Here is a 22893-nt window from a genome sequence, read left to right as displayed (position 1 = left end):
CTCATGTTTCACGATTTGATAAAAAAAAATACATTTTTTTCAAAATAATGTGTTTTCATTAGGGTTCTATTGGCCTATTTACATGAGTGGATGTTTTCAGATATAATATAAAACAAAGTTTGGAGAGATATGAGATAAAAAAAAATTTGGGCATTATTTAGTTTTCTTTCTGCACTGGGGTCCGCTTGTCCTAAGAGCTTATGAGTGCAGTTTTCAAGTGTGTCAGAAATAAAACAAACTTGGGTACAAACTTGGGTCAAATTTGGGTACAACCAAAATTGATCTGGTTTGATGAAAATGATCACCGTCTGGTAATTATCTTGACCTGGGCTAATATTTTTCTGATATGAATATCCTGAGAGTCCTAGGTATTCGAGAAAAACAGCTTTTGGCCCATTTTTGGTCCCAGTTTTGAACAAATCAATCTCGTATTATTTATTTATTTATTCGATATTGATTATATAGTTTTATTTATTTAGACTCCGCGTTGTCAGATCTTTCTAATTCATCCAATTTGGTTTTTGAACTTTTTTTTACTTTCTGCGATGTTTGTTTTTGTCTTTATATTTTTGTTTTGTTCGCATTTCGCTCAGAAAATGTGTCCATGTTACTATGAAACATTCTCTTTTACCACTGAAGACTGGAAGCAGTTGCCCCCCCCCCCGAATATTCGTCTTGTTTCGTCTAGCATTTTCGTTGGCCTTATAAAATCCCATTCTCAATCTTCGTTTGTTTATTTTTTATTATTTGTTATAGCATGCCAATGGGATTTACGAAACTATCTTCTATAAATACAAGTTTCAAGCTTATTGGAATTGAATAGTTTTCGGCCTATTTTCAGAGATACTGCGCTGTAACCTAAAATTGCTGTTGTTGATTAGGGTCCCCTTGGTCAAGGGACTCATGGATTTAAGACTAAAACCGATAAGAGGCAAATATGATGAGGCTATAAAATGGCATATGAATGGGGCTATAAATATGGGGATATAAAACCGATGGGGCTAATTTTCATCCTCTGAATATCTTCTCCCTAAGAAGACTTGAAAGCTCCCTTGGCCCAGGGATTGAACCATAAAAGTTTCAAGCCGATTGGATAGCTAATAGCAAACTTGCAGCAGTGCTAATTCACAAAAATTCAGGGAGGACATACTTTTCAAACTCAAGGAGGAGGTCACTCTCTTATTTACGTATATGATTATATTCATGAAGAAAAAGGTATTTTCCAATGAAAATACCAAAAAGGAATTTCCAAAATCTCGCAGAGATATTGCCACTCAGTCCCTTCCCCCTAATTCGAAAACATACCTACCACTTTTCTCCTAAAATCAATGATCAATGGGCATCCTTTATAATTTAGTTCATTGCCCCTACGGATACGTGTAAACTGGCATCCCCAGAGGCATATTTATTGGACATCTTGGTAATGCTGAGCAAAATGGCTATCCCAAAAGTTATGATTGGATACCATGAGGAATTACAAGAGTCTCGAGGGAGAGACAGGATAGTGGTGGGAGGGCTGGTTGTCAATCCAAATGTTTTTGACGCATAAGGAAAAGGCCACTGAGAGCTTTCAATTTTCAGCTGACTCGGCTACCCTCCAATTTTGTATGCCCTTTCTTCAAACGTAAAGTAGCCAGGAAAAAATTTGAATGGGAGACCCATTGCTCTTTACAAGTTAGCGCTACTAAGTGATCTATTGTGATTATGGTCAGTAGTTACCTTGTATAAGGTTTCAAGCGTACATTCACTATCTATTATGCACTTTCAAGCGTACATTCTAATCGTACATTCACGCCTACAAGAATATGGTCAAAAGTGTATACAATATGAACGGGGCAAGAAACTGTTTTTTTTTTTTTTGATAAGAATTGCACAATGAATGTATCGTTTGATGTAGACACTTTTTATGAGCCAATCAGAGGTTGTTCAATATACGATAACTTGATTTGTGGTTGGGATTTGAATAAAAGGAATGGTTTTCACTACAATTCATATTAGTAAGAGAATTGAATTCAGAGAGAATAGTTTATTTGAGAGGATATTAGTAGAGAAAAAAAGGAGTGGTGCATTTACATTATTGGAGATTAATGATGGAGCCGACAGTAGAAGCAACAATATAACAGTACCCAATGTGGCTCTGGAAAAAACCGCTGGTTGTAGAATATGCCTTGAATAGGACATTATGTATGCTAGATGCGTGATATCATTAAGCAAGTTTAAGTAGAACGAGCATATATGTTTTGCTAGAAAAGTGAATATTCTCCATATAAATAAACTTAGGTCAGGATTAGATGTCCTATCGAAATATATTGATGAGAACAAAATACATCAGTGAATATTATTGTTGTAATGATGCTCAATAAAATTGTTTCTAAATCAAAGGTATTTTAATCAGTGGGAGAATACATATCCCGGTATGATTGGAAAGAATCCTAAGCGTGATTTTACTTTATTGCTAGAGGATTGGTATCGTCGTGGTTTTATATTCTTCTGGGAGGAGGAGCCGGGGCAGCGATTCAACTGTTGGAACAGCAAAAGAATATGGTTTCTACGTCATCGTTGTGAAGACAATGGGTCTTATGATTATAAGCCCACTGATTTTTATTTGGCTGTGACGGAATGTGATTCGACACTGGAGGACACTGTTTGTGAAATTGCTTCAAATTAACAAATTGAAACATGTGAATTCTATAGAATCAATGAGAATAGTATCATTGACTATACAAAGAGATATGACAAGAGTGAAGTCACACTCTATTGTAGAAAATGTGACCCTGACATTGCATTACATCAGGATCATTACACTGTAAATTCAGATAATCTACCTGCACTAGTTGTTGTCGACAAATACCTATACCTAGTAGAAGATGAAATCTAAAGAGTAGAAAAGTCATATTATCATGTATATAATTTTTTATTAATAAACAATTTCACATACATTTTTAGACAATTTTATTATTAGGGCACTAAAATCAATATTTAATACGCTTGTAAGTATATTCTCCACTAGAAAGTCGTTCAATTAAGGTAAGTCAACGTAGATGTTGATAAACTACTTGTAGGTTTAGCCACGACATCTGAACATAAAAAAGAGTAGTGCATGAAAGCCACATGTCTTAGTCGTTAAATATTGTACTCTTCGTTTGATTTTGAATAATGATTTACCTACTGCTTTCAATGTAATCGCTTATGTTTGGAACGTATAATTTACACGATAGGCCAACAAGGTAAAAAAATTCAATTTTGGTCACTGTTTAGAAGATGTATAGCCAATGAACGGTCCTCAAAGTTGATGGGCGGCTATTAAAAATGATTAGGGTATTGTTGACACTTGGAACTTTTTCAATAAAGTCCGAAGGTATGCAATAGGACTTGTACTGGGACATGTATGGATCCATACTAAATAGGTTGATTATTTGGGTTGTGTTCATGGTGCTAGGTCTAGTAGAACCCTGCCGTCGGGTGTGATTTCCCAATAGGTTTCAAATTGACTCAGTGATATTAGCGTGATACTCTCAGTCAAAGCATCGGCAAATGTACACTCTAAACGTACATTCCCTGTTCGTACTATGCTCATATCCTGAGTCCCCGACAGGTCCAAAAAAATTACTACATGATTTTTTGAAAATATTGAATCGGTTATTATTTATTCAAACAGTTGTGAGTCATGATCTAGGGATTGCATGGTCAACTCGTACAGAGTTTTATAGGATTTTTTGTCAAAATATAGGGTGTACAGTGTAATACCATTCACTTTGCACACAAGGCTAGATAGACCGAAAAAATTAAAATCATGGAGGGATTCAGTCCAGGATCCAACGGCACTGCCACTCTGTACAAAGGCGAAAGACAATTTTGATGGGATTTCTTTATTGATAAATGATGAATCGCTATAGCTAAAAGAGCCGGTGGCAATGTGACGTTGATTGGTGATTGATAAGCCGACAATAAGTTCGTTGTTATTACCAATGGCTTATAGCTTTTTCACTTCCAGTGCATCAGAACTCATTACCTGTTGTTTTCGAACGTGGAGAATTGCCGATGTGATAATGATATTTGCATCGGATGCTGCAGGAAGTGTTTTTCTCAAAATGAAATTCGATGGGGCCATCTCTAACTTTATGTCAATCTTGACGTAGGAGGGTAACCATTGGGATATATTGAATAGCTTATGATTTTATTTTCCAACCAGATGATACTCCTGGGTCACTGCAGTAGTCAACTCACCGTCAATATCAACATCTGATCGAAATTCATAGCCCGATGATTGTCCTCTCAACTCCTTGTATGCCTTTGCTGTCATCTTCATAAATTATAAGTAGCTTGCATAGTTCGATAAATTATTGCTAGTGCTGACCAAAGTACAATTAATAAATACATTGATTATTTTGACTAGGTAGTGTAGAATACAGTTCTCGTAGGAGAGACCATCGCCAGTTTTTGGAGTTGTATTATCTGACTTTTTCTTCACCGCAACATTTAAATCAATGAATGTTGACGAAAAAAAAATGAAATGGACGTCGGCGGAAATTATCTGAAAGTGCATAGGTCCCGAGAGGGGTTGTTGGGGATGATATTGCTCATAGACGTAATACTTGACACAAACATCAACCTTACCAGCTTTAAATAGATTCGTTGTATACCTACGTGACATATATGCTTTCCTGTTATATATATATATATATATATATATATATATATATATATATATATATATATATATATATATATATATATATATATATATATATATATATATATATATATATATATGGCTTCTATACACCCCACGCACAGACTCCGATTCAATTGGTCATTTCAATCCAATTACGGATATTAGTAGGGTTCTAAGTGAGTGTAAAAAGAGGGATGTGTACTATTACTGTCCAACTTGTCTCTCCAGATTTCGCTCTGACTTAAAGTTAAAGCATCACATGAAACACTGTAAACGTCATGGACACCAGGATGTGGAGACGGTAAGCGGAGATAGAGCGATCTTACGTTTTAAAAATTTCCAAAACACGCTCCTGCAGAGCAATAAGATCACTTTAGACTGCGAAGCGAGTTTACGTGATGGATCAAGTTAGGTTTGCTGATTATCCACCTTGTCTTACCTCGGACTCTTGCAATTGTATGTATGAATTATTTGATGAAACGTCGAGGGTTGTTAATTCGAATTTCCCCTTCTCAAAACCTTGCTTTCATGAAACAATCCATAAACCAGCTGGCAAAAGTTGTTAAAGAAATCTCCAGTCGGTTTTTGTGAACACGTTGTATTCGGAACTCTGTCAGTTAGTACTACAAAGGGACTTGGGTAATCCTCTAATACTAGCAAAAGGCTAAGCAGTGATTACAAGTCATTTCTAACCCATTGTTGGCGATAGCACAATCACCTAATATGAACAATAGGAAAAGTCCATGTCTGTCCCGATATCGATTGCTGTGTTGGTGCTTTGAGTCCAAGTCAAATAGGCAATGGATTGGACTACTACAAGGGGCGTACTACAATGCCTGGCTATGGTCTTGGCAGCTGGTTTTCTTGGCTATTTTGTTCTGCACTACCCCTTGCCAGAAAATATGTTTCGCCGGACTCAGCGAATTTGGCTGTCTAAACAAAACGGATCTGCGATCCAGACAAAGCTTTCATTGAGATTGTAAAGAAAAAAATTACCTCTTACCCAAGGGCTGTTGGTGAGAAACTAAAAACTTATACACAAGGGAAGGGCTTTACAAGCCTACGTGCACATCACTCGTTCAGTAGTTTCTAGCTAGTTGCATAGTAAAAAACATCAACAAGGACTTTGAGCAATAAAACAAGGAAGACCAATAAGAAGAAGAAGAAAAAGAAAAAGATTGTTAGATAAAAGAAGAACTTCTTCTCTTAAGATGACTTATCTCCCCCACAAGGAATCATATCCATCAATTAGTTCCTCATTGAATCTATTCAATGCTGAAAATGTTGATGTCAGTGTCAAGTATGGCTACTATGAACAATTTCATCCCCAAAAACCCTTCTCGGAAAATATACACTTTCAAATATTTTCCAATGAAGACTATTTCATTGATTTGTCATCAACTTTTATTGATTTAAGTGTTGCAGTGAAGAAAAAGTCAGATAATACAACTCCAAAAACCGGCGATGGTCTCTCCTACGAGAACTGTATTCTAAATAACCTATTCAAAAAAATTAATATATTTATTAATTGTACTTTGATGAGTACTAGCAATAATTTATCCAACTATGCAAGCTAGATACAATTTATGATGATGACACCAAAAGCTTATATGGAGTTGAGAGGACAATCTCTGGGCTATGAATATCGATCAGGTGTTGATACTAATGGTGAGTTGACTACTGAAGTGACTCAAGAGTTTCATCTGGTCGGAAAATTAAATCATGAGATATTCAATGTATCCCAATGGTTACCCCCCAATGTCAAGATTGACATAAAGTTACAGATGGCCCCATCGAATTTCATCTTGAGAAAAACACTTCCTGCAGCACCCGATGCAAATGTCATTATCACATCGGCAATTCTCCACGTTCGAAAATAACAGGTTATGAGCTCTGTTGTATTGGCAGTGGAAAAGCTAAGAGCCAATGGTAACAACATTAAACTTCTTGTCCCCCATACGATCACCAATCAACGTCACATTGCAACTGAATCTTGTAACTATAGTGATTCATCATTTATCAATGGATAAATTCCATAAAAATTGGTTTTCGTCTCTGTGAAGAGTGGCAGTGCCGTTGGATGCTAGACGGAATCCCCCCATGATTTTAATTTTTTCGGTCTATCTAGCCTTGTGTGCAAAGTGAATGGTATTCCACTGTACACTCTATCTTTTGACAAAAAATCCTATAGAACTTTGTACGAGTTGACCATGCAATCCCTAGATAAGGACTCTCAACTATTTGAAAATGGAATAACCGATTCAATGTATTCAAAAATCATGGGGTAATTGTTTTGGAATTTTCAGTTACTTAGGATATGAGTATTGCACGAACAGGGAATGGACGTCGAAGGTGTGCTACTGGTAACACACTGGACTTAAAGTATCACGGTCTTATCTCTGATTCAGCTTTAAGCCTTTTGGTAGATCACACCCAATGGCATCGCATTAATAGACCTAGCAACATGAATAAAAACAACAGTTTCAACGTATGTATCTTAGACTCGTACATGTTCCTTCGCAACCCATAGTGTATAGTATTAGCATTCATTGAAGAAATGCCCATTTCTAGCAATATCCTAGTCAAGGGTAATAGTTGTTTTACGACTTTTGAAAACGGTCTTTTGCTATGTCTGTTTTAAATAGTAACGAAAATTGAGTTTTTTTACCCTTTTGGCCTATCTTATAAATTCTACACGCCATACATCAGCAACTTTATTGAAAGCAGTGGAAAAACCATTGTTCAAAATCAACGAAGAGTACAGGATTTAATGACTAAGACATCTGGCCTTCATGCGCTGCTCTTTTTCATTTTCAGATGTCGTGGCTATACCTATAAGCAATTTCTCAACATCTACGTTGACTTACCTCGATTGAACGACTTTCTAGTGGAAAATATACTTACAAGTGTATTTAATATTGATTTTAGTGCCCTACGAATAAAATGTTCTAAAAATTTATGTGAAATTGTTTGTTAATAATAAAAAAAATTTATATACATGATAAAACAACTTTTCCACTCTTTAGATTTCATCTTCTACTAGGTATAGGTATTTGTCGACAAAAACTTGTGCAGGTAGATTATCTGAATTCATAGTGTACTGATCCTGATGTAGTGCAATGTCAGGGTCACATTTTCTACAATAGAGTGTGACTTCACTCTTGTCATATCTCTTTGTATAGTAAATTATAATATTATCATTCATTCTTTAGAATTCACATGTTTCAATTTGTTAATTTGAAGCAATTTCACAACTTTTTCCTCCAGTGTCGAATCTCATTCCGTCAAAGCCAAATAAAAATCAATGGGCTTATAATCATAACACCCAGTGTCTTCACAACGATGACGTAGAAACCATATTTTTTTGCTGTTCCAACAGTTGAATCGCTAACCTGGCTTCTCCTCCCAGAACAGTCTAAAACTACGACGATACCAATCTCGTTGAAATAAACTAAAATCAAGTTTAGGATTCTTTCCAATCATACCGAGATATGTATTCTCCCACTGATTACATTTATCATAATGGCAATTGGAGCATAGGTGGCCTCTTGGATGAGAGTCACACACCTCTTCAAGACAGGAATTACAACCTTTAATTTGTACAGCATATCCTTTATGCAATTTAGACGGGTTGCATAATCTCCACTTTTCAGCACACTCGACAGTCATTGTGCAATTCTCGCATGATGATCAGTTGCCTAGTGTGTACATAAATAGGAGACATATATGGAACATTTTTCATGTTTTGAAAATCACGGCCACAATGAATCTGAGCAAGCAACAACAAAAATTTTCGGAGGTAGAGAGAGAGTAGTAAATAATCCTTGAGCACTATATTTCTCATGAAAAAAAAAGTCCTAAATTTCTAATCTAATGTTTAAAAGCATATTCACAATATCATTTTGCCGTGTCATGATCAATATATCAATAAATTGTGTAAACGCATTTGAATCACGATGTAGATGCTTCATACGATAGTCTAATGATGGAGAATCAATTTTCATTATATCGACAAGCATTCCCCGAGAAAATATCTTCCTTTGAATAGACAACTCTACAAAATGGTCATTTAGAATCAAATGTTTTTCCATAAGCACAAGAGACACCCATGATTCTTTCTTTATTATATCTATCCATTTTTTAGTACTAACACTCCAGAACCCGGTTATATGACAACCAGAATTTCTTTTTTGTACTCTAAAAAATATACACTAGTCTACAGTAGAAATGAAAATGCCATTTATTTAGAAAAAATTTTACTGAACATAATTGCAATAATAGTAATCACTGATGCATTTTGTTCTCATCAGTATATTTCGATAGGATATCTAATGCTGACCGAAATTTATTATATGGAGAATATTCACTTTTCAAGCAAAACATAGTTGCTCCTCCTGCTTAAACTTGCTTAATGATATCACGTATCTAGCATACATACTGTCCCCTTCAAGGCATAGTCTACAGCCAGCTGTTATTTCCACAGCCATATTGGGTACTCGTATATCGTTGCTGCTACTGTCGGCTCCATCTTAATCTCCAATAATGTAAATGCACCACTCTTTTTTTTCTCTGCTAATATCCTCTCAAATCAACTATTCTCTCTAATTTCAAGTCTGCTAATAATTTGGCTTTCTATGAAAATAAGTCATTATATTAAAACCCCAACAACAGCTCGAGTTATTGCACATTGAGCAAAATTAAATAAGATCCTAAAAAATGTCTATATCAAACGGTGCACTCATTGTGCAATTCTTATCAAAAAAAAAAAAAAAAACATTTTCTTTCCCCGTTAAAATTGTAAACACTTTTTACCAAATTCTTTTAGGCGTGAATGTACGATTAGAATGTACGCTTGAAAGTGCATAATAGATAGTGAATGTACGCTTGAATGTACGCTTGAAACCTTATGCAAGGTAACTACTATGGTCTATTAAGCTCTTTCTGGGAAAAATTTCACCAAAGACATTAAATTTTAGCCGGTATTATCAAAATGAGTTTATATCCCCTGTCTTAATAGGATTTACTCTTCAAGGCAAATTTACCTTCTTCCCACATTATCATTTTCGAGACTTATTAATTGGCACAGAAAAATCGCCCACTTGCATGTCAATATTGTGTATGAAGTTGACACTAATCTTTTCTAACGATTATTCCCCATACACCATAATAGGGAGACAAAAATCATTCTTTTCTTATTTTCCTTTGCAGCTAATCATCCAGAATCCGCAAATCGATTGCAGTGATCGGATTCACTTTAATTGAGTTCTGTTATACCTGGACTCATATTGTACAAATTTTAATGGAATTTGGGCAACAGGTGCACTGAACGGTGCATGAATTCAAATATTGAAATAGTATATATTTAGTTTTTTAAATGTGGTTTCGCCTAGTTCAAAAAATTTCTTATGATAATAATATGTGAGATTAGAGTTGAAATTTTATTCAAATTACGAATCTATCGAAAGAGTATAGAACCTATAAGTATCGATACCGAACCAGTATCGGTAACCTACAAGAACGAATCTAGCGCTAGTATTGACAAGAATCCCCAACGTCATCTAGCGTTTGCTGTTTTTGACATGTTTCAAGCCTTGTAGTGGAATTTTTTTTTTAAACTGAGATCAGACACTTGTTATTTAATGATTTGTCCAATTACACTAATTACACTAACTTTACCTTAGTTTTACACTAAAAAATACAAAGAAACGCCAAATGCTGGATGACGTTGGTTATTCTTTTTGCCGGCACTAGTACCAGTTTCCACTCTTGTAACTTACTTATGAAAAAAATTTATCCGCAATTGAAAAAAAAATTTGGTAGTAGAGTCAAAATTAAAATAATTTTTTGTACTCACAAACACTGGTGCAAAATTTTAAGGAGCAAATACAGAGAAAGTCTAAAATAAATTCTTGTCGTGGTAGATCTCCCTTCGCCCAAGAACACGAAACTAAAAAATTCTGCATAGTCTCTAAATTTGTCAATATTAAGATTTGGTTAATTTTCAGGTATTCACCTCCTATACCATATGCCAGGAGTTTTATGACCTCTTGCATAGTGTTCTATATTGTTCCCTATATTAACTTGCTTTTGCTTTTCTACAAATCTTCCCCCCACCCATTAAGATTTGGGTGTGTGTCTAAAAGAGTCCCAGGCATTCTTAACAAACTACAAATCTGGCTTCCTTGCACAGGAATTATGCTTAGAGTTAATCTGAGGGGAAAGGAATCGGAGACCAATGTACTTTTTCTGTGTTTGCTTGGGAAGGTAAATAGAAATGGGAAGGAAAGAACAGGATACACCCTTTCAAGCATTGGCACCGGCAGGGGGGTCTTGCCCCCTGCAAATTTGGGACCATAAAGTAATTATAAGGAAACCAAACGAAAGAGAGCAGAATAGGGGAAAAAAACATGGAAAAAATGTGTGTTGCCCCATTGTTGGCTGCCTGCCAATTTTTTTTTTACCCTCAATAAGCAAAAATATAATTTCTAATTTGTGACTGAGTAACCCCTAACCGTTTTCCCCAAACATATTTCTATGTGATTTACTTGGAGCAAAAAAAAAATCAAGTTCTTCATAGTAATGAATGGTAAGTAAATAATGATCCTTGTGAATAACGAAAGTATAAGAGCCTAACTATTGATAATATTCAATCAAAGAATCAGCTTTTTATGGTGATCCTAAATATCTTTTTGTTTTAGTTATTAGTGCGGTTATTAGAACACAAGAAAGTTCGTATAATTATACAAAACACAAGGAAAGAAACTTAATAAGGGGCAATTTTGGTAAAAATATGCCGTCAACTTTTGCTTGCATTGTTGACGGCACATTTCTGAAAGACTTGAGAAACATTTTAACATTTGACGACTGAGAAATGATTTTAACATTTCTGATAAAATCAGAAATGTTTCTCCTGAACGGAATGCTGGGAATTTCTGTATTTTCCCCTGAACGAATACGTTTTTTGTGTTTTATTATTAATTTTTTTCCCAGGAGTGATTATATTGATCTAGCTGTCACTTCGAAAAAGATTTAATTTTTTACAATTATGAAGTATAGAGTTTTCAAATGTACTGGCCTTTGTCATCCAAAATTAAATTAAAAACTTTGAGCTAAGAACTTTTACTAGATTTTTTGAATCCTAATTCAAATGTTTTACATTGAAAAAACTGCTCTGATAATGCGTTACTTTTTATAAACACTGAGTCTAAAGACATTAAATATTTTGGTGATTGATAACTAAGTTCAAAACTGTCGATATTGTTAAAAAATATCCGTCCAACGCTTCGGCATTAGTCAACAGAACTGAATGCTGGGCGTTTATATCTTAGTTTTTGTAAGTAGGCTATTGTTTTGTATATTTTTTATAATTACTTACTTTTTTCATTTTTATATAATTTTACTTTAATTGACATACTTTTTCCATTGCCTTTAGAAAAATGTTTGTCTGTAAGCTTTATTAAATAAAAACAAACAAAATTCAGCAATGTAATATTTTTCTGTTTCTATGAAGTACTTCAATGTATTTAAAAAAAAATGTATGTAATGTATTTATCGATAAGAAAATTCTATTGTAGAGGTTGTGATGTCTTCAATTATGTAGAAGATCTAAAGTCTCACAGAATTTTCATGCATACAAACAATAATATCCCTTTTCATCCAACCGAAATTCTTTAGTAGTAATATTAACAAGGTCTTGTCACAAAAATTACTATTCATCGCCAATTTTTAAGTATATTCAAATTTTATCCAAAATTGAAATTGCAAATTTAAACGTAAAACGGTTCAAATCAACGTACAATTATTGCTGAAAACTTTTAAAATTTCTGAAAACTAAGTTCCAAGCAGTATTTGCCATCCCAAAGCAACTTCATGGTTGGGCTGATGATGACCTGCCTTGCCTTTTCCACCTCTGTGCTGGTAGATATGGGAATGTAACATATTAGCTGTATATAAAAACATTTTAATTAATTCCTACCCCCCCCCTACCTCATTCAACATTCATCTGAAGCCTCATGAAGAGCCAGCAGTTTTCCATTAAAATGTACCTTTGTAGGAATCTACCCTATCCCCACCTAAACAATGACTCACCCCCACCTCCTTATTATAGCTGATTCACAATTACAGATCACCAAGCGTAGCCTAATTTCATTACAAATAAAGCGAATCAACTTGGTTGAATCCAATACTGCCACCGTGTGGCATTACTTCTTTTGCAACTGGGAAGCCTAAAATATAGTTATTGATACTTTTAAATCAATTAGCTTCTCAGGATTTTAAATTGATTGCAAATTTTTTCTCTTCGAGGTACAATCATAGTTTGGTGCCCTAAACCCCTTAAACTGTCACCCAACCACGACTGCTATTTCGGCGTCTGCCCCCCCCCCCAATTGGAATTTTTTTTGCCGGCGCCCTTGCTTTCCGGCATTAAAAAAGATTAACAGTGAGCCAAGACTAGAAGGAAATAATTTAAATGACAAAACTAGGGAAAGAGTAAGGAAAGTATCCCATGGAAAGGTATCCCATACCATTACCTATCCCATACCTAATATTTTTACTCCTCTTTTCTATATACCACAAAAGTTTGTCCAACGTGCTGGATCCTATTCTACTCCCTTAAGTCAATTTATTTTTAAAGCACTGTGGTAATTATGTTCACAACAAGCACACTAATGACTCCCAACCTCGAATAGAAAAAGAGGTGCTCCATAATCAGCACCATCCGTCCTACACGACTCTGTCCCACAGCCTGTCCTTTAAAATCCACAATACGACAACCCAAAGGCTTTGGCATTTCAAAAATGTCAGCAATTTCTACAATTCTCCATGGTAGCATTTGAAGATAAAACTAGACACGGAGGAAAAATATAAATTCATAGGAGTGAGTGGAGGGCAAAGGCGGTAGAGGGGGCACTTTCCCTGGACGCAGGATCTATAGTGGTGAAAAAATTCAACTAAATAATCTAACGGTTATAATCATTTTATAATTCTGAAATTCTGTTTTTATTGAAATAAAATAGAGGCACAGTTAATAAATGAAACTCATTAATAAATTATTAATAACTTAGACAAAGAACTAAAAAGTAATTAAAATTAACAAAAAATTAATAAATTGAGAATTATTTTGTTAATAAATGATTTTTTTTTAATTTGGCCTGAAAATTTTATCGAAGACAGGGGGATAGCGCTAATTTTGCCCGGGCGTAAGAGAGGCCAACACCGTCCCTGGTAGAGGGTGGAACAGTAGCTTGCACCGATCTGTCAGCCTTGTTGCTACGATGACATTAGCAGGTGCTTACTGAAGCGGTGAAATCTTTGTGCCAATGCAGAATTTATATACTAGTTTTATTAATAAATATTTCCTACAATATTTTTTGTTTAATTGTCTGGGAACCACTATAAAAACTTAAAATAAAAGACATGTGAATTTGAAAAGCAACATGTTAAAATCTTCTGGCATAATCCCAATTGTCATGTGAGCCTATGAGAATATCTGCATCTGAAAAAAAAACATAAGAATTTCTCGAAAAGCTAGGAGCACTTTTTCCCAAAGATATAGTATTGAACCCAATCCATATTCACTGGTTGGTCATCTGAAGCACCTCTCATGTTCACCTGAAACAGTGGCGTATTTTCGCCAAATCCGGGGGGGAGGGGGTCGGAGCGTATTCTTTACCTTTACCTTTAGTACCATGAAGGTAAAGATATACTAAAAAAAACTGACCGTTTCTGTGGGTACTTGAATTATGCCGGCTCAGTTTTGACAAGATTTTTGAAGAAACTAAATTTCAGCTGAAGGGGCAAACTGAGGTCCGGGGTGGGGGGGGGGGCAGTTGCCCTCCTGTCCCATAACAAATCACACCCCTGATCTGAAACACCTCTCTTAGAAAATTTGGGTCAGAAAAGGCTTCTTGGAGGCCATATTTTCCTCCCACCCCCTATAACAATCAGATAGAAATCGATTCCTTATTCGATGGTCTTTCAAAATACAATAGTCACTGTCATCATAATTTTAGTCTAAAAACACCTTTTTGAGGCCTTAGACACCACCCATCCCTATAAAGAATCACCTAGCATCCACTCTAATGGCTTATGTTCGAATATATGACACTCTACAACTGCTATTTTATTGGATAAACGGCCTACAATAATTTTATGGGCCTACAATAAACGGCCTACAATAATTTTTTATGGGCTGCATAGTCATTTTGGCCCTTTGCAGGCCAAAATTGTTATTTTGTATTTTGTATATAGTAGTTTTAGGGTTGGCATTCGTTTTAAGTTATCCCTTGCAGGAGTGGATCCAGGATTTTAAGCAGGTTAGATGGCTCTTTCTGAATAATACCCATTCTAAAATAAGCATATAGTACCATTTTGATACTGAAAATTGTATGCCTCTGCTTATATCTATTATTTAGTTGTCAGTTCCGTAACCTAGCTGCCCTTGACTTATAGTTAAATAAAAAAAAAACAGGTTTTTTAAACTGAAAGTAAGGAGCGACATTAAAACTTAAAACGAACATAAATTATTCCGTATATGAAAGAGGCTGTTCCCTCCTCAACGCCTCGCTCTTTACGCTAAAGTTTTTATTGTTTAAAAAAATAAAGCTTTGAGAAAGAGTCAAACTTTAGCGAAAAGAGCGAGGCGTTGAGGAGGGGACAGCCCCTTTCATATACGGAATAATTTCTGTTCGTTTTAAATTTTAATTTCGCTCATTACTTTCAGTTTAAAAAACTTGTTTATTTTATTTAATTTCTGATCGTTTTTTAGTTAATACAGCTTTTATTTTGGCTCACCGTCATTGAATAAGTAAACAAAATTTGCATAAAAATTTTACTTTCCTTTTGCTAAATGGATGTCTCTAAATTTGGTTGTGACGTAATTTAAAATTAACTTACGTAACTAATTTCTATATTCGTATATTTTTCTTCTGGCAAAAAATACAGAGTTGCAAATTTTTGCAGATATGAGCTTGAAACCTATGTAATAGGGTTTCCTGATACGCTGAATCTGACGGTGTGATTTTCATTAAAATTCTTTCACTTGTAGGGGATGTTTCCCCCTCTTTAAAAAATCGGGTAAATTTTCTCAGGCTCGTAGCCTTTGATGAGTAATACTAAACTTAATAAAATTTATATATTTAGAATCAGCATTATAAACACATTCTTTTGATACATTTATTGACATCAAAATTCCGTTTAAAAAAATTTTGATTACTATTGAGCCGTAGCGCTTGTTTTTTTATTGTTTTATTTATTACGTATATGTTATTACGTATATGAGGGGGGTGTACCCGTATTGAATAACACGCACGTTAAGGTGAAAGTTAAAAAAAAATTTGATTCAAAAAACCCTCAAAAAAAAAAGCAGTTTAATTAGAATATATAGCTCTTTTGAAAGCTCTAAAAAAAACTGTAGCGTAAAGAGCGAGGTATTGACTTGGGGAAGAACCCCCTCACATACGTTATAATTTCTGTTCGTTTTAACTTCTAATGTTGCTTCTTACTTTCAGTTGAAAAAACTTGTTTTTTTTATTTAATTTCTGATCGTTTTTTAAATAATGCTTGGAAATCCGGCGCCCCCTTCATAGGAATGTCCCTTACCCCAACGAAACATCCTCCACCGAAAGATTCTCCAGAGTAACCCCCTCCTCTATCCCCCCCCTCCAGAAAAAAATCCTTCCTGAAAATGTCTGTATACTTCCCAATAACCAATAAATAATGCTGGCAAGTCCGGTGCCCCCTTCATGGCAATTTCCCTTCCCCCGTGAAAACTTCCTTCATGGACAGATCCTCCAACATAACCCCTGACCCACCCACCCCCCCCCCACTACCAGAAAAAAAACCTCCTGAAAACTTCTGTATGCTTCCCAATAACCAATACTATATGTTAACATTGGGTAAAGTTCATAACTTTTAGCCCTCCCCCTGGGGACTTCGGGGGATTAAGTCATCCTAAAAGACATATTTATCATATTTTCGACCATGCTGAACAAAATGGCTATCTCAAAATTTTGATCGGGTGACTTTGGAAAAACAATAAGCGTGGGAGGGGGCCTAGTTGCCCTCAATTTTTTTTGGTCACTTAAAATGGGCACTAGAACTTTTCATTTCCGTTCCAATGAGCCCTCCCAAGATATTCTAGGACCACTGGGTCGATACGATCACCCCTGGGGGAAAAAAACAAATAAACACGCATAAACACCTCTACAGTAGGGTTCTCTGATACGCTGAATATGATGGTGTGATTTTCATTAAGGTTCTATAACTTTTACGGGGTCTTTCCCCCTTTTTTTGAAAATCAGCCAAATTTTCTCAGGCGCGTAACTTTTGATGGGTAGCACTAAACTTGATGAAAGTTATATATTTGAAATCAGCATTGAAATCTGATTCTTTTGCTGTATCTATTGGTACCAAAAACCCGTTTTCTAGAGTTTCGGTTACCATTGAGCCGGGTCGCTCCTTACTTACAGTTCGTTACCACGAACTGTTTGACTAGCGAAACAGTCAATATTGAATAACAAATTATTGCCTCCTATTTCCACCATTGGCGAAGGAGCCCTTCCCCTTCCCCCCTTGCGAACGTACCTGGCTTGAAAATTGAAGTTACTGATACTAAATCGTTTAGACTAGGATAAAATCAGGGTGAAGAGGTAATGTTAGGTAACGAGAGAATGGATTAAATGGATAGCTACACTTACCTGGGTAGTATCAGAGGTAACACTCTAGTGTTGCCTGTACTAAAGAGTCACTAGCCTTCGATGTATAATTCTTTTTTCTAATATCGCTTCATATGGAAGAGATAATCATAATAACTTCGGAAGGGGCTCATTTAATTGGAAACTGAAAGTTATTTTGCCATTTTTAAGAACTAAAAGTAATTGGAGGGCAACTAGCCTCCTCCCTTGGCCTATTTTGCTATTCCTCTCTAATTTCTACCGACATCCTATTAAAATTTGTAGGCAACACTTTTCCTGAAAATAGTTAAAAGATTTAATACATATGCCTCGAAGGATGATAAGATCATCATGAGCTCTGGGGCAAGGGCCGTAAATAATGGAAACTGGAAATTGTGTAACTACATTTTTTACAGTGGAAAAGGAAGATTTTTCACAATCCCAGAAGCGACTAAGAATGTTAAGCTAAAACTTTCAAGAAACGTCGAAAGAATATTAAACTAAATCAAAGGCGTTATGTAATTCAGGTTGCCAAGTGGGCGTATCTACACTATCTCATGAATGGCCGAGTGTATGGAGACTCAAGTGGATCCAGGTTGTTAAAAGGTCACACCTGCAATATCTCAGGAATGGCAGTGCTTAATTGAAACTTTCAGGAAATGTTGGTCTAAATGGAAAGGCACTAATTATGAGTGTCAAGAAAAATGTTTCTACATATAATAGTTAAAACGAAATAAAATGTAGAAAACGGGTTAAGTTTTCCATTAGACTATGAAACATCGAAAAAAAAAAATTTTCACAAAAAAATAATACAAATCCGAATAATTTTCAAATGGAAAGCAGTAGTAAAAACTTAAAAAAAAAAGAGCTGTGAAAGATCCCCCAGAACACCGCTTCTGATGAGCTCACCACTAATTAAGAAAGAAAAAATCTTGTAAAATTAAGTAAAATCAAAATCAATTGTCTTTTTTTTTTTGCTAACTCGGTAAATTGCTGAATAACGTACAGAAAATTTTCATAAGTAAAATGCACATTGCAAATTAGGCCTCGAAAAGGATATTTTCAAGTATCTCCAGACCTTCAATTTCTAGGACACTTATTTTTGATGGACTTAGACCTTTTTTTGTTCCAGGGAGATAAATCTGTGAGAAAAACAGCTACAGGCTAAATAACAGTCTAGGGAGCTCTTTTCAACTTCAAACCTTTAGTTTTATCCTACTTATAAGGCTTGAAAGTTTCTAGGAAAATTGGTAGGCCTCACAACTTCAACAAAAAATGTATTTTGACTTAAAATCCTGGTTAAATAGAACCACTTTGACAAGGATTGCAGTTTCAGAGAAGTGAACTTTTCAGTTAAACTTTAAAAGAGAAAGTTCAAAGGATTTTTCAACAACTTTTTCAAAGGGAATCTTCCTTGCAAAAAAAAAGAACCTTCAGGGATTTCAGTCAGATAGTTCTTCAGTTCATTTCCTTGCATCGGAAACGCTTAAAAAGCGAACTGATCCATAAGACGGTATATGAAAATTAGCTTACCTCCGGATCGGGCTAACAGCCTGTATCTCATTATCGGATCCAAATGATCAGGATATCTCTTTCCTCTTCGTGGAATATTCCCCTTGGTGATAATTGGTGGTAAAGTTGCAGGATCTGGACAAAGAGTTCCTTCACTCTCTCTCATATTTTTTCTTTGAGATCTAGGCTTCTTTTTCTTTTTATCTTTTACCGTTTTAGCTTTCTTTTTACTGTTCCGTTTTGCTGGCGGGACAGAGTAAGTAACAAACTTTTCTTGGGAGCTATTAGCAATTATATCATGTATAAAAAAACGCTTTAAAATTTCATGATCATCTAAATCTGAAAAACTTTCTTCGGCATATTCGTCATATTCAAGATTTATTGAATCCTCACCCTTTTCTGCAAATATTGTACCTTCCTTTCCGCTACTCCCAGCAAGTAGCGACAAATAACTCCAAAGATTATTAGATGACTCCAATTCGTCCAAACCAACAGCATTGTCAATATTTCTTTGAATATCTGGGGCTGATAGAAGAAGAAACATATTTTCTCCTCCACTCCGTTCCTCCCTTGAAGTCAATATAACTGTTAGCATATTGATTAAAGTTACAGTAAACAATGCCATCTTGAATTCGGTTAGTTCAGTAAAACAATCATGATTTCTTTTCTTCCACTTAAATTGGGATGCTGTCAAATTTTATTTTAGGTCCATATCTAGATGGCAACTGTAAAGAGCCTCCGAACCCGTGTTTCCTAGAGTCGTTTAAGAGACTAACTGACACTTGTTGATGAAGCATAATAAGTCTTCTCAGGGGAAAATGTCCATGCGTCTTTCTAAGGTGGTAAATAGCACTGGAGGTGACTCCTTCTTTTTGGCTTTACCTTTCATGTTCAAGAATTGTTAATACTGCACTTAATAGAGAATGTCGTACGGAGGTGTCTTGGTAGGGAAGCCCCCCTGTAGTCAAGTGTTTTATGAGCGGCCTTCTTCTGGAGTATAAAAGGGGCTATTTTAGTACGAAGCATCATGGAGTGCTAAACACTTTAATTTGTCGGCTTCTCCACCTACGTGGAAAGTTTATTAGCCTTCTCCTGACAAAGCAATGGGATATCAGTCTGACGCCTAGCAATTATTTCGCTAATAGCCTCTAAGATAGTTAAAAAGTAGATTTAACATGTTATCCCTATGCTACGCTAGGAATTTCCTTGCGGAAATAAAAATCTTTGCATTATTCATTGCCTCTGAAAATCGGAAAGTCACTGTTTAATTTGCATTTTCGGAGTGACGAAACTAAGTGAATTCTTTTGGGCCAAATTAAACCACAGTAATGTCATTCTATATTTATTTCCATAAATACTTCGCTACATGCCACATAACTTGAAAGCAATTAGCATTTTATGGTCAATTTCCCCTCAGAGTTCAATTTCAGAAGTAGAAACTTTTAACTTCTAACTTCTGAACCTTTTTTAAGCTTTTACCCACACACGAGTTATTCTCACTGTGGGTCATTAATTTGATAGTTGTGTCAAAACATTTTTATTGATTAATAAAATAATAAAAGAACTTGAACTGGCCTTTTAAACCTTGAAAACTCAAGTGGATATTACAGCATGATTTGGCAAAATTTTGGCAAACAAAATTAATGACACATAAAACAGTATTTGAGATACGATTTTGGAAAAAAAAATCTAACAGTACGTCAGCAGTAATAAACACCCTCAAAGCTTTAATTGGTCCTTATTGACGCAGCTGTTATAAATAGCTGAGTAAATTTAGACACTCGGCATAATTGCATTACTTTGAAAAATATAACTGCATAGGTACAGAAATCTATTATTGGGAAAGGGACGGGGTATGTTTGCTCCTGGATGTGACTGAAAAGGCAAAGGACATTAAGGTGAAACTACAGGAATGTTGAGGGGGGATGTTGAGACAAATCAAAATACGTTATATGTATCGTGGTTCTCAACCAAGCTCGTATCCAGGAGAGGGGGGGGGGGTTTGAACTCCCCCCCCCCGAAATTTTTGTTCGACTTGTAAGAACGTAAAAATAAATATAAACAAATTTCTTATGCATTTTTGAAGTTGTTGTGTTACCTCCTCCCACCCCCCCCCCCCGAAAAGAAATCCATTTGCAACCCTCCCGTCTCTCCGAAAAAATCCCGGATACAGCCCTACTTACAACTCACAACGACACTAAGTTGTATCAAGACAAAGTAGCTACCCAATCTGTGATGTCCCAGGAACAGCTGGGGGTATTAAGTTGGTACTTTCAGGACATGTTGAACCAAATCCAAAGATACTATGGGAATTCAGATTGGCAACAGGGTATAGCTGCAATATTTCACGAATGGCTAAAGGTATGATGTTGAAACTTTCCGTGCAAGTTGAGGGGGTAGTATAACTAAATCAAAAGTCACTCCGTGCATCTAGGTTGCCAAGGGGGCGTATCCGCAATATATCGGGAACGGCGAAGGGCATTTAGTTGAAACTTCAAGGAATGTTAAGGGGGATGTTGAACTTAAACAAAAGACAATACGTTCATCCAGCTTATCAAAATAATGTATACACAATATCCAAGGAACAGACGCCTTGTGTTTCAGGAGTTGTTAAAGTTCTAGGGTTATTTTTAAGTAGCCAAAACGATTGTGCACGGCAAAGTGTTTTTTCTGCCAATTTGTGTCGCAAAACTGAGTACCACAAAACTTCGAAATTCTTATATAGGTAATTAACTTAGAATTATTGGAACACAATACACTGAGCTTCCTAGCTTCAGGGACAGCAATACCGTGCGGTAGTGTATTAGTTTCAAAAGAGTTCCTTAGCAAGATACAAGATGAACGGTTGCTTAGAGTCACTTGGCCTATACAAGATAAACGGTTAATATAGATGTTTATTTCATTAATTAAAAGAGAAACCTTCCGTAAGAGAAGTTCTGAAAGAAAAGTAAAGAGCCATATTAAAACCTATGACGAACAGAAATAAACTCCTATAATTCAAACTTAAAACGACCAGAAGTTAATGTCAAAGAATAATTGAAACCCAAAACAAAAAGAAATTAAAAAAACTAATGACATCAATTACATTATATCCTAAAATGAGTAAAATCAAGATGAATACTCCCATCAAACTTAAAACGAACATATGCTACTAAAGACAGGATTTTGGCTACTGCCCTTCTAACTGTAAATCTTCTAAAGTTTATTTTGTCATTTGTTTTTTATTGAAAACTATTTGTGTTCTTAACACTATGCTTCAATTTTTCAAAACGCCGACGAAAAATAAAAAGCAAAATAACTATCAGGATAACTGGACAGGACAAATGAAAATGAGTTAAATATTTGATATATAATGATATTAATTCCTGGAAATATCAGCAATTGAAAATTCAAGATTTTATTTAATAGTAATTTTGTATTTTCCAATATTATAATTAAAAGATTTCTGTTTAAAATATATCTTGTTTTCAGTAAAGCACAAATGAAACAATGGATTTTAGAAGGTTTACGATTTGGAGGGGCAATAGCGAAACTCCTGTGTGTAATAGTTTCTGTTCGTTTTTATCTCCATACACTCAGCTTTTTCAAATCCACTCAGGATAAATTTACCCCCTTTCCCAGTAAATAAGCCTGTATGTATACAATAGGCAAATTGCATGATTTGCAACGCTTGCCCCAATGGCTCTGGGGGGGGGGGGGGTCATGGCGCCCCAGAGACATAGATGTTGGACCTTTTGACCATTCTGAAAAAATGGTAGTGTTAAGGGGGATCTAAAATAGGTGAGGGGGGATGCTTACCCTCCAATAGCTTTTCAACATCCCCTCAACATGGCTTTAAAATTTAAATAGAATACCCTTAGCCGTTCTTGAGATATTGCTGATACGTCCTTTTGACGACCAGCGTGCACTTAGTGTGTTTTGATTTTCTTACGCATCTCTCTCAACATTTCATGAGTTTTAACTTAATACCTTGAAACTTTTGGAGAACCAGGGTCAAACATGTCCCCCCCCCTTCACGCTTCCTAAACAAAA

General features: G+C 35.5%; 1 protein-coding gene across 1 annotated transcript in view; it reads right to left on the bottom strand.

Annotated features, from left to right (window-relative positions):
- LOC148954802 (uncharacterized) overlaps positions 1–19596 on the bottom strand; it is an 85426-nt gene extending 65830 nt beyond the window's left edge. Inside the window, exon 1 of the mRNA XM_089107945.1 lies at positions 18883–19596. Within this exon, the coding sequence (XP_088964071.1) occupies positions 18883–19486 (604 nt within the window). The 5' untranslated portion in view covers positions 19487–19596. The remainder of the gene's footprint in view (positions 1–18882) is intronic.
- Positions 19597–22893: the final 3297 nt, after the last annotated feature.

The sequence above is a fragment of the Artemia sp. Qi Xiang Cuo genome, chromosome 2, assembly GCF_049724085.1.
Source record: "Artemia sp. Qi Xiang Cuo chromosome 2, ASM4972408v1, whole genome shotgun sequence".
Lineage (NCBI taxonomy): Eukaryota > Metazoa > Arthropoda > Branchiopoda > Anostraca > Artemiidae > Artemia > Artemia sp. Qi Xiang Cuo.
Note: the sequence above shows the minus strand (reverse complement) of the source record. Positions and strands in the feature narration are given on the sequence as shown.